Consider the following 12,629-nt stretch of genomic DNA (forward strand, 5'->3'; position numbering starts at 1 on the left):
ACGAGAGTTTTGTGTCGTCTTACTCCCCCCTTCCGCAGGAGAGGCTAACCAGGCACGTTGTTCTTAGCGCAGCACCTTGGGTCTAGGCTTTGTTGCACTGTATTGGGTCTTTGACGGTCCAGGTTAGCGGCCTTGAGTTCCACTTCTGTGTTTCCCATCTTCGTAGTACTTCCTTGGGTGGCGCTTGTACTGTCGATGCTCTCAAGAATCACTCCATCTTGCATCCCTCTGTATTTGTGCCTGATCCAAGTTCAGTACTGCCCGTGGAAACGAAACTGACGCCATTTCTTTTCCTCTATATGTATTGTATGAAGCAGTGGAGGGCGAAGCGGTAGAATGAGGAAAACAGGGAGGAAGAAGGGGGCTACTCGTGAGCTGTACGCCCCTCTCGCGCCATCCTGGGCGTATAAAGGCGGAGATAAACGAGAAAATATCCCTGTTGGCCTGTTTGACGCATTCTTTGGTTTTCCGTTTTTCTTCATACTCGTTCCACTTTATTACCGTGACATGGAGCAAGGGGGAGGGGGGGGGTACAGCTCAGCGCGGTGGTATATCACAGGCCTGGCTCTCTCCACACGGCGGGGAAACCAACCCCGAGCCCTATGCCCCCCCCGTGCCGATGCTGGCCCGCCCTTTTAGTGAGGAAGGGGTTTGGCTCCTGCAATATAGGTCAGGTAGAGCTACTTATCGTTGTGGGTGGGGGGGGGAGGGCTGCCCAAATCCTGCACGGCGCTTCATTGGAGCGACTTGTGACAATGGGCATGTCTGTTCTATCCACACAGTGGTGCTCCACGCTTCGACCTGACCTGAGCGTATGTCACCCGGTCCTCATTTGCCCACTGCTGGGAAGCCCGCGAGTCATTTGAATGGCTGCACCACGCTGTGTCCTGCGAAGCGGTTGCGAGGGGAGGGGGAGGGGGCCTCGGCCACGGTGCCGCCATTGTCCTAGCGTATGCCCACCGCTGCAGTGTGCCCCGAAATGAGCTTGTTGCCGGCTTCGTCTCATGGAGTTAGGGACACGTCTCTCACGGTGCAGCGATTACACCGAGCAGAAAAAAACAAGCAGGCCTCTTATGCACCAGGCTTGCTTCCTCCTCCTTTCCTTTTGCGTTATTTCCGCGAGGCAGCCTTTCACACGCCTTCAGCACTAACCCCCTGTGCAGTGGGTCACGTGATCATGTCCTCGCATTTTGCATTAATCTTCGTTCTTTACGAAGCTCAATGCAGTGGAAAGCGAAAAATTTACTATTTCGTGTTCTGGGGCGCGACCGGCGGCGTGCGGTAGAATTGATGAAGGTCAGCACGAACGGGCACACACTTTCTATTTGATTTGTTATACGGCGCTGCGGCTGATTTGAACAGTCCGTGAAGCCTCGAATACGTCTTGCTCAGTTCTGGGGCGTCGAATACAGCATTTTTTTCCACGCCCTTTCTTATTATTGTCGACTTTTATGTCGTTTATTCGGATTCTTGCGGATTTCTATCATTGTACTCGCTGAGATGTGTCGATTCTTTATTTCCTTCCCCTCGCCGGAGGACCTTGGTTTCCTCGGTTTCCGTATCTGAAGTGGGTATCACACTGCTCAAAGCTAATACGCACGCTTGCCGTCTTTTTTTTTTGCTCCCCCTTTCCAACTTATGGGCTTCTCTTGCTTCTACTGCACGCATTTAACCACAACTCCATTCTCAGAGTGGGCTGGCGTGTACCACATTCCTGATAAAGGGTTTACCTGCTCCCTGCGTGGCGGGGGATGTGCATTGCATAGAGGCGGACTCTTTTTCTTGGTTTGTGCTCAAGTGTGCAGCATCATGAATGTGGGTGGTTTTCTTTTGTGCTGCATATGACTTACTCCTTCCCCCGAAGACTGTGTGCGCGCATATGCAGTGCCACAAAAACACAGGAGCCAAAAATGGGTTACACACTCACATCCACAAACATCCTTACACAGACGTCTGTGGAAAGAATCCCCCCCTCTCGGGGGGGGGGCGGGGGACGTTGCTTTTTTTTTTTCATGAAGAACATCATTAGCACTTACTTTTTTTGTCTATATATACTCCTCTTCCTCTCGCGTGATGCTTTGATAGTGAATGCGATGCTTTACAACGAAAAAAAAACACCAATCGAGAAGGTATGCACAAATGTACATGTGCAGGGTTGGCTTATCTCGCTGCGGCCTTCCCTTACAGGCTGTTCAATGAGGTCCTTTTCACCAAACGGCATCTCGCAAGGGGAAGTTGTACACGATCGGGGTGCTCAAAGGGGTACGGACCTTGTCGCTTGTCTTTGATGCTCTATAGGGCGTATGTCTGGTCACCCTCTCTAAGAAAAGGAAGCGCTTGTGCATTTAAAGAAATGGCACCAGTGCGTTGCGCCAGCGGCGCTACTTTATCATCCACTCATGCGCGCACCGCTTTTCTTTTCCACTTTAGCTTCTCGTTCTATTTAGCACACCGTCTACCAACAGGCGCTTAGCATAGAAAAAAAGAAAGTGAACAGAAAAAAGAAGGACGATAAGAGCGCACGGCTTTCCGAGAAGCGGGATTTTGCCTTTCAACCCCGACCCCTTTATACAACCACCTAAATCTTTTTTTCCCGTTCCCCCCCCCCTCCTCCCCTCGCTAGCTGGTATTGATCACTTGTGTACAAATCAAGCGTGCACCATGCAGGCAGAGTATTCCGATACGGAGAACGATCCCTACGTGACTGATGTCGACAACATTCTGGACACCATCCGCGCACAGGTGCTGGAGAAGAAACCAGATGATGTTCTCCAGTTCATCTCCAAGTCGGCACTTGATCTTCAGGAGGACAGCATCACAAAAGCGCCCAGCCGCATCGCTTCCAGGGTGAAGGATGAGCAGAAGCGCCGTGCAATTACTATTATTGTGTTCGGTGCCAGCGGTGATCTGGCCAAGAAAAAGACGTTCCCTGCCCTCTTCCAGCTGTACTGCGATGGACTCCTACCCCCGGCGATCAACATCATTGGCTATGCTCGCACCAAGGTAGAGGATGTCGAGAAGTGGAAGCATGAGACACTAATGAAGTACTTTTCAATGATATCGAATAACAGTTCCCACGCCGAGGACTTCTTGAGGCACATCAGCTACTTCTCGGGAGCGTATGACAAGGTGGAGGACTTGAAGCGTCTAGATAAAATGATCCGTGAGAAGGAGGATGCCTTCAAAGGCCCTGAGAGGGGTGGCGACCGCCTCTTCTATCTTGCGCTTCCTCCATCAGCGTTCGCGGGTGCCTGCGAAAGCATTCACAAAGGTGCGATGCCGCAGGAGGCCGGCGGGTGGGTGCGGGTGATTATTGAAAAGCCATTCGGCTTCGACACTGAGAGTTCGGCCAAGCTATCCCGCGCGCTGGAGCCGTTCTTCAGCGAGTCACAGCTTTACCGCATTGACCACTACCTCGGCAAGGAAATGGTCCAGAACATCATCACGACCCGCTTCGCTAACCGCATCTTCAGCTCTATATGGAACTCGAAGAACATCGCGTGCGTGCAGATCACATTCAAAGAGCTCATCGGCACTGAGGGCCGCGGTGGCTACTTTGACAGCATTGGCATTATCCGAGACGTTATGCAAAATCATCTCACTCAGATTCTTGCCCTGTTGGCCATGGAGAAGCCGAAGTCTCTCGACGCCGAGCGTATCCGTGACGAGAAAGTGGCGTTGCTAAAGTGTATTAAGCCGATCTCCAAGGAGGATTGCGTCCTAGGCCAGTACACTGCCTCGGCCGACGGCTCTATGCCTGGTTACCTTGATGACATAACCGTACCCAAGGGCAGCACTTGCCCCACGTTCGCGGTGGTGCGGCTTAACATCAACAACGACCGTTGGGAAGGCGTCCCTTTTATTCTTAAAGCTGGCAAGGCTGTAGAGCAGAAATATGTGGCGATCCGAATCCAGTTCAAGGACGAGGTTCATCCCTACGGTGATGCGACGCAGCGCAACGAGCTCGTCATTCGTGCCCAGCCGTCCGAGGCCATGTATCTCAAGATCACCACTAAGGTTCCCGGTGTCAGTGAGGACTTGCGGCAGACGCACCAGACAGAGTTGGATCTCACGTACCACTCTCGGTACAGTGTGCGCCTCCCCGATGCCTATGAGAGTCTCATCAACGACGCACTGTTAGGTAACACCACGAACTTTGTACGCAAGGACGAGCTTGATGTGGCGTGGCACATCTTTACTCCACTCCTGCACCAAATCGACCGTGGAGAGATTCAGCCGATTCCGTACCAGGCCGGCACACGAGGCCCTGTGGTGGCAGATGACTTCGTTCTCAAGAGCGGCTTCAAGTACCAGGATAAGTATCAATGGCTCCCCCCGAACAAGCTCTAATGAGGGCAGACATTGTTGTCCGTTCTGCATCAGCTCATCGACAACAGTGCAATAGGAGGACTGTTATACACTTGAAGCTTTTCTATCCGCCCCCTCAAAAGGGGGAAAAACACACACACACACACACACACATAGGTGGTGTCGCTCCGCTGCACGCACTGACCAGTTGGGCCAAAACAACATAAAGAGGGGGGCTGTAGGGTTAGCGACTCTGGAGACAACGCGGCGAGTCGTACAATCGCATTCTGCTCCTCCGCTATCTACATTTTCTCTTTCTTTTTTATTGTTTGCCTCCCACAGTTGTGTACGATGTGGTCTGGCAGAGTGAGCGACGCTGGGATACGTGACGCCTTATCGAGGCTGCCCCGATCCCTCTTTCTCATTTTTTGGTTCTATTGGACTTTGTCCCTACCTATTTCTATGTTGGTGATACCTTCCCCCCCTCTCCCTTCTCCTCTGCAGTCCTTCCCTCCTGTTTTCTTTCTGACTTGAAAAACGCTGCATACGCTTTTCTGTGTCACCATCTCTGACTTCTGCGCTGTGAACTCTAAAGGGTGACACCGCTACTGGAGCCCAAAGGGCAGAGAGGCGGCAGTGGCAAAGATGGAGTCCCCAGGTGGCTGAGGGGACTTTGGAAAAAAAAAAGAACAGATAGACGAGAGCGAAAATACAATCGCAGAGAGAGAGAGATTGCCCGAAACTGGGAAGAGCTCACGCATATACAGCACGACCGCGCGCTCTTGCAGCTGTTCCTCCAGTCGTGTTTTCCCACCTCGTTACTTTTGATTAGCCCTGTTTTTACTCTTACGTTTTCTCCCCCTTGTACACCGTTGTATGCACACTTCACTTTCCTCTCTCTCTATATGTATTTTTTTACTTCCCCCCTCCCCCCTTTTTTCTTTTGAAAGGCCCCCCTTTTTGTCACCTCGGACCCTACGCTGTCTTTTTGTTGTTCCTCTCCTCACTCCTTCACATCTTTGATTACTCTTCCTCTCTTCTATTGCCCATAAATTATGTTTCTCACTTAATTGTTTATTGCTCTTGTCACGCAGGTAGATACACACATACCGTGCGCGCAGCGTGGCGAGGTTCCCACTCATTTGAGAGTGATAGAGAGGTGGGGGAATGGAGGAGGACGAGGAAAAGAAAGGGGGGGGGCAGGTTTTGCTTACACAGGAGAGACAAAGTCTTGTTTTGGATCTCCACTCATTCCCCGTCGACTCGGCGAGACCGAAGTGCTTACTGAAAACAAATGAGATTACAACCGCGTCAGAGGCAAGTCTCCCGCAGCTCTCCAGAGCTCGCGTCAGGGTGCTAAGGCAAACGTCCTGGGCGCCGTCTAGGTGAGGTAGGGGGGCGACATTCAAGTGCAGTGTCATGGCGAAGGATGCGCCTGGATAAGGTAAAACGCAGGTGCGCGGGTGTATGTTCTCTACCGTCCCCTGTTGTTGCGTGCCGCTGCTAATGGGGGTTTTGCATTCGTGGCTGTTCTCTCACATTTCTGCTTTCTGAAAAATTCTCTTCGTCACCCCCTTTGCCCTTTCGTATGCCCCCCAACCCCCCTTCGGTGTATGTCTGGTGCCAGGCGAGCTTGGGCGTCCTCTTGCTTCGGATTGTCCTCAAGGTACCTGCCGGCTTACGGAGAACCTCAGCCGTCTTACACACCAATCACCGGAGTGTATATTTGTTTGTCTGATCACGGTCCTCTCTCCCATCCATACAAAATCTCTGGAAGGGACTTTTTTTTTCCGCTGTTCCACACCAGCACCACAGGAGTAATAATGGGAAGCGCATCGGTTAGTGTGAATTCGCACAGGCCTCCGAGGGCTGACGGGAGTGACTGCAACAGCGAGGTGGTGAGTAACGTGCACGAACCGTTGACCCTAGAAGAGAACGGGAACCGTGCAGAGGGCGCAGCGGCGGCAGCGACGGCGACGGCGACAGCGACAGAGGTTTCTCGAGAGCTCACCGAAGAGAAGCAGCAAAAGTGCAAGAGCTTCTTGCGTGTGTACCTGTCCCGATTAAAGGGTGCCGGCAAGCCAGGCCCATCGTGTTTTAATCCGTCATGGGACGTTATTCCATCCTTCCTCTTCACAGCCATCACGCTCATTCTGCTTGCTGTCATTCAGTTTTTTGGTCTCGAGCCGCACAGCTTAGGCCTTCTTTCATACCTTCCGTCCTTTGGCGCTTCCTGCTGCCTGGTGATGGGTCTTCCTTCTTCTCCTGGGTCACAACCGCGTGCAATGATCTTCTCTCACATCGTCGGGGCGTTTCTTGGCGTGTCATGGGCCCACGTCACCAACTCGTTGCCAAAGCCGCTGAGCCAGCAGTTGGCATGCGGCTTCGCGGTTGGCATGCTCACGGCTCTTATGATGCTGACGAGCTCGCTGCAGCCCTCTGCTTCAGCTACCACCTGCCTGGCCGTCTTTCATCTCTATGGTCAGATGAAGGATGAAGGCTTCATGTTCATGGTAGCCCCGGGTGCACTAGGCCCTTGTGTGATCGTCTTTTTAGGTTGGATCTTCAACAACCTTGTACCCTGGCGACGTTGCTATCCGCTTTGGTGGTGACGGGCGGTCGTGTAGAAGCGCTACTCGCCTCCCCTTAACTCAACAAAATCCTATTAAAAAAACACCACCTTTTTTTGTTGTTAACATGCGTGTGCGCCGTCGTGCAGTTTTTCCCATTCTCACGCTCCTCACTCTTCCCCATCTCCTCAGCCTCATCACATGTTTACTTGTTTTCTTGACTGCTAATGCTCTAAGACGGGAGGGTGCGCCCCCCCCCCCCCTCCCCCTCCCACACACACACACACCCTACGCATCTTCCCTTTTCATCAAACGACCCCGTGGGCCGGAGGGCGGGCGGGGGGGGGCAGCACTGGATGGCCTGGCGGGCATTTTATTTTAGTTTTGAAGTTGGAAAGACCGCAACAAAAATAAACGAGGGAGGGGGCGCAGCCGGAAGTGTGTCAGAAAAGATAAATGGCGCGGTGATGAACGAGCCAAAGTGCGCCCTGCTGCTCCAGCGATGGACTTCGATTCTTTTTTTCTTTTTGCCATACTTCGCTCTTATTTGGGGTCTCTGGGAACCGAGTCATTGTGCGCGTTTGATGGTTCCACCACCTCGCTCCCCCCCTTTTTTGTTGCCCACGACGACAAGGGGATCTTTGGGTGACGGAGGAGAGGGATACTGAGGTCTACACTCCTTTGTGTGAAATCTCACTTGATGGGGACTCGAACACGGCGGAATTCGGAAAGGACACCGCCATGTCGACAGTGAGGGTGTCGCGAGCGCGGGTGGAAGGGGGCGCCAGATGCTGAGCCTCCACACTATTGTGCACACGCAACAGTCAATGTTTGTTTGTGTGATGGAGAGTTTTCCACACGGCTGATACTTTCAAATCTCCTTGACGCCCATTCGTTTTGTTTTTTTTTGTGAGCTTTCCACACGAGCAACGCTCCATGACGGTCCTTTGAACTGGATGCGTAAAGAAGTGAGCTATCGCGCTGCCTTTTGTCCTTTTCGAAGTAATAACAGGGAGAAATGGCGACAATGGCAGGTGTGCAGGTCACCCATAGGGACGCCAATGCCGGTATAAATAGCCGGTTGTGTGGGGATGACAATGCTGTTGCACCGCGTCGCGTGGAGTCAGGTGTGCCGGTTGGCAATGATGGCAAGGGATTGCCGGCTTCAGAGAGGGCCGTTCGGTCAAATGGCGAGTCGTTCGCAGAGGATCTGCAGTCGGGCGCAAACGTGTCTGTAGTCGCGCAGGAGGTCAATTCTCACTTTCTGGAGAATAAAACAGGAGTTACAACCGGGGTGGTTCCGGAAGAGGTGGCTGTGGTGAAGAGGGAGGCGAGGGCGCTGCGGGGGTGGCCGGCGATTAGCCGCTTTCCTGCATGGTACTGGAGCCGTCTCTCCGGTTTCAATCAGTCATTGGACGTGTACGGTTTCTCCCCCTCTTGGGATCAACTCATTGCCTTCATGTTCATCTGTTTCACCTTGATTGTGCTTGGTTTGATCGAGCACTACGGCATTCATCCGCTGTTGAACAACACACTCTCCATTTTTCTTCCTGCCCTCGGGGCGTCATGCACTGTTGTGTACGCCGTCCCCAAGGCGCCGATTGCGCAGCCGCGGAACGTCATTGTTGCGCACGTCACCGCTGCGATTATCGGAATCGCGCTCACAAACGCGTTCCGCTCGGTGAAACAGCAGCCATTTGGACAGTACTGCGCCGGTGCCCTTGGCGTGGCACTTCATCTTGTGCTCATGATTTTCACAAACACATTGCACCCGCCTGCCAGCGCGACTGTCATATCCGCCGCCAACGTGAGAATCAACGCATATTATGATGACCAAGGCTTTCTCTTCGTCGTCACCCCCGTGCTATTCGGTGCCCTTTTCACAGTCATTTGTGCATGGTTCCTGAATAACCTGGTGCCTTCACGCTCTCCCTACCCTCAATACTGGTAGCTCCAGTGCGACGAATCAGAAGAGAGTCTTTTCTCCTGTTTGAGGCCGCTCGCTTCGTGTCTGATTGCCACCGGATTGCACGAACACACACCAAAAGACTCTCGCGTACGCGTGCACGTGTGTTGATGTATACGGTATGCAGAGGGTGACAAGCATGTGGTATAGCATGTCGAGACGAGGAGACATAGTCTGGAGCCGCGAGGGACTCACCGTCAACAGAAAAGGGAAGTCGTCGAGCGTCGCGCGGGGGCGTTGGTTTTTTTTTTAACCATTTTCTTTCACAGATAATCTTATTTTTTCCAGTTACGTATCTTTACCGTTCTGCTGTCCCCCTTTTATGCCCTTGTGTGTAGGGAAGTTGAGGCGAGTTGTCTGTATTCATCAGTGGCAGCCGCTGAGAGGCGGGGTCGTCATCTCATCCGCCGTGCGCAAAGAGGGGTGAAGGCACGCCGATGGATGTGTGACGGCCTTCCCACCCCGCCGCATTCCCGCGCACTGTCATACTGTTGCACACTTAATCTGGTGGGGCGCTCTTTGCGAGGTGGACTGCCTTTCCACGTGCAGTGAACGCCAACGTGAGTATTAAAATATCCCCTGTCACATCCTCCTCTACACAAAGGGTGTGCATGCGTATATGTCTGTCTGTGATGTGTGGATGAGGAACCACTTAGCACAGCCAAATCTTGCACTGATCTCTGACCCCTGTTTCCACTCCAGCGTTCACTGTTGTGCTGTACTTCAGAAGAGGTGTAGCGAAAGGCTTCAGAAGTGCTCTCAGAGACGCTTCGGACAACAGCAACAGGAGAGAAGACTCGTAAAATTATCACACAGATCGATGCATTCATGGTGACCACCCTCCTGTTATGCTTTTCCCTTCCTTTTCTACTCACTCTTCTGTGCGTAGTAGGCCTTCGAGGGAGCACATGTGTGGGCAGTCAGAGGTGTGTGTGTATTTCGCCCTTTCTCTACTCCAGCAGCTGCAGCAGCACTTGTTCAGTCTGTGTTTTTTTTTTGTTATAGAAGATCTGAAGGACACGAACACACCGTAGAGAGAAGACCGAGTTTTAGTCACAAAATAGGAGAGCGGGGCGATATCACGCGCTTCCGAAGCATAGCTACCACGCAGCTCCCAAGCGTTTGAGCGTCTGGCAATCCCCTTCCCCGTTTTCTGTGCACGGCTACAGGCACTGTGCTCCATGGAAGTGCTTGCTTGAGTGATGGCAGAGGAATAAGTTTCTAGTACTGACACGATGACGCTCGACGCCCCGGCAATGCCGTCTCTGCAGAGGTACGCGCGCCTTAGCGCAAGTGTCTTGACTAGCAATGATAAGAACGAGGTCCAAGCGGCGCTTCCTCCGTTGCTGCAGTACTTATCCCGGCAGAGTTGCAATGTGAGCGAGGTGGAAGCGCTCGAGCAGTGGTGCTGTAAACAGGGAAACAGAGAGCTATTACAGAGGTGCAGCGGTGAGAGCATGGAGGTCCTGAAGAGCCGTGTGATGCAGCGCGCGCGTGTGCTTTCTGACGCCGTGGTCAGCAGGCGGGAGATGCCCCCGATGGAAATGCGAAATATCAGGGTATCTGCAGCCGCGTACACCACCGGTGATGCATGCGACAATGGACGAAGTAGGACAGCGACGCTGGTGGAGTGGTGGAACCTCAGTGACGACGACCCGTGGAGCTTCACCGCGGCGGCGTGCTGCTCACACACTGTGCGAAGCAGGAAATACGGATACCGATTTATTTGTTTGAAGGAGGCGCTTGCACTGGTCGGCCCATATCTTGACCTAATGCGGAAGGCCGCCGCAACGGGTGATTGGGACGGCGTGTCTTGTCTCTTTGCTGAGGCAACAGACTACGTTGACCGCGTCTCCTCCAGAGAAGATCCAGCGGCTATCTTTGGGTCCCTAGAGTTGTCGCGCCTGCACCTCACTCTGACCTTAGCCAGCCGTGGCGGCGTCGCTTCGGTGGAGAAGACACTACAGCTGGTGCGGGTAGACGACGATATTCAACGAGTTACGGCACTGCTCGACCAACTTGGCATCAAGGATCAAGACATTGTCGAGATGCCCTTGTCATCTCACCCATTAATGCCTTTCTTTTCTAAGGTGCAGGCATACTGGCACCTGACTCTCACATACAGCGCGTTCTTCAACACAGTCACCGCCTACGTGGATGGTTCATTGGGGAGATTCGAAGGATTTGCCAAGGCGCTTCTGGGGGATGAGATTGGGGCACACTCCTGCCTCTGGGGAGCGGTACGTTATTCGAGCATCCGTTTTTTTCCAGAATCCACGGTTCGCGTCAGGCAACTGGGCCCTCAATTAGTGGGACCGAGTATGCAAGCAGGCGCGTGCAGTGTGATGTCAACCCTTTTCCCGTACTCTTCCCATCACGTCTGCGGTACGGCATCTGATCACTATCTGGATGAGTTCGCCCCTTTGGTCACGGCTGTCATTGCTCCTGCCGCATCCTTCAGCACTCTTCTCGTGTTGTCGGCTATCGGCTCCCTTCCTCTTTCGGTGGCTCTCGAACAGTTGCGCATGTGTGTAGAGTGTCGGGAAGTATACGAAACGTGCAGCGAGCTCACAAGCCTCCTCGACGCCCTTTGGCGAGGCCAGCTGGGAGCGGCCTGGAGGTATGCTAAAGAGGCAGCAGCTCGCTACTTGGCTCATGAGCCACACATCGACGCAACCGTTGCCAAGAGTTTGCTGCAGTGCGTAATGCATAGCTTCTGCTTTCATTACCTTCATGCACGACGAACAGCGTTCCTGGCCGACGCCGCGGTAGATTTGGGGATCGACTCACCTGAGGAAGTCGCGGAGGCGGTGACTGCCCTCATTTCCAGCAACCGTATGGACGCACGCATTGACTCGGTGAGAGGGGCGATTTGCATCAACCAGCCGGACGATAAGCGAAGTGAAGACATAAAGATGGAGGCAGCAGCGCGTGCGATGTTGAGCTTTTCAGCGTTGAAGATGCAACTCACCTGCTTGTCGGCGGAGCGTAACCTAATCGCTTTTGCAAATGACGGCTGACCGTCTCAGCTGAGTGGTATCATTGGGAACACTGATGGTCAGTATAATTTCCTGAGCAGGCGTGCTGATGTTCGCGTTCGATGTTTTGCTTCGCGTTTTTAGTCGTTGTTTCTTCACAATGTTTTCATCCGTGTCTGCAGGGGTCTTTTTGTTTTTGCGACTTCTGCTCTTGTGTAGTTTCTCCAGTTGCTGTTGCTGCTCTTATCATGCTCGCACGGTGGATGTACCTTCTTTCCACAGCTAAGTGAGCTGCAGAGAGCCGATGACTCGGGCAGTTCGCACGGTGATCTCTCTCTCTCTCAACGGCTCGCCAGGGGTGATGGATCGTTACTGCTTCTCCTTCCTTCATCATCCTCGAAATCGTGTATGCGCCATCATTCTCCTGTATTCTTTTTTTTTGTAGAAAAAATTGAATCCAAAAAGCTCATAAAATTCAGTGAAGCACGCAAGGAACAAAAAATACCAACACTACCGGTTGTCGAAATCAGGAACACCGCGGGTGCACGCGCATGGGACGAACGGACGGCGTGTGTCCACTGTGTCAGGCCTGCAGCCGAAAGGCAGCCCTCTTTGCAGTGTTTATCGTGAACTGTGTTGTTCTCATCAGGGTGCTAACCGATGCGCTGAGGCGTGTGCTCGTCTTTGCTATGCGATTCTCTCTTCCACCGTTTCCCCTTTTTGTCGCCTCGATTTGCGGTACTCTGACGGTTTCTTGTGCGTGTGTGCTGGTCTCTTCGTTCGGCAACTCCACACGGCTTTGTCGCC

General features: G+C 53.0%; 4 protein-coding genes across 4 annotated transcripts; all 4 read left to right on the top strand.

Moving 5' to 3' along the window:
• Positions 1 to 2,661: 2,661 nt before the first annotated feature.
• JKF63_01608 (uncharacterized protein) lies at positions 2,662 to 4,350 on the top strand (the record flags this gene model as incomplete). Its single annotated transcript, XM_067897654.1, has 1 exon — positions 2,662 to 4,350. One exon carries the CDS (start codon positions 2,662 to 2,664, stop codon positions 4,348 to 4,350), a length of 1,689 nt encoding a protein of 562 aa, XP_067753811.1.
• A 1,781-nt stretch (positions 4,351 to 6,131) lies between these two features.
• On the top strand, positions 6,132 to 6,920 carry JKF63_01609 (uncharacterized protein; the record flags this gene model as incomplete). Its single annotated transcript, XM_067897655.1, has 1 exon — positions 6,132 to 6,920. The coding sequence occupies one exon, from the start codon at positions 6,132 to 6,134 to the stop codon at positions 6,918 to 6,920; it is 789 nt and encodes a 262-aa protein (XP_067753812.1).
• Positions 6,921 to 7,905: 985 nt separating this feature from the next.
• Positions 7,906 to 8,829, top strand: JKF63_01610 (uncharacterized protein; the record flags this gene model as incomplete). The annotated part of the gene is made up of 1 exon (XM_067897656.1): positions 7,906 to 8,829. One exon carries the CDS (start codon positions 7,906 to 7,908, stop codon positions 8,827 to 8,829), a length of 924 nt encoding a protein of 307 aa, XP_067753813.1.
• A 1,250-nt stretch (positions 8,830 to 10,079) lies between these two features.
• On the top strand, positions 10,080 to 11,864 carry JKF63_01611 (uncharacterized protein; the record flags this gene model as incomplete). The annotated part of the gene is made up of 1 exon (XM_067897657.1): positions 10,080 to 11,864. The coding sequence occupies one exon, from the start codon at positions 10,080 to 10,082 to the stop codon at positions 11,862 to 11,864; it is 1,785 nt and encodes a 594-aa protein (XP_067753814.1).
• Positions 11,865 to 12,629: the final 765 nt, after the last annotated feature.

The sequence above is a fragment of the Porcisia hertigi genome, chromosome 34 (assembly GCF_017918235.1).
Source record: "Porcisia hertigi strain C119 chromosome 34, whole genome shotgun sequence".
NCBI classification, from domain to species: domain Eukaryota; phylum Euglenozoa; class Kinetoplastea; order Trypanosomatida; family Trypanosomatidae; genus Porcisia; species Porcisia hertigi.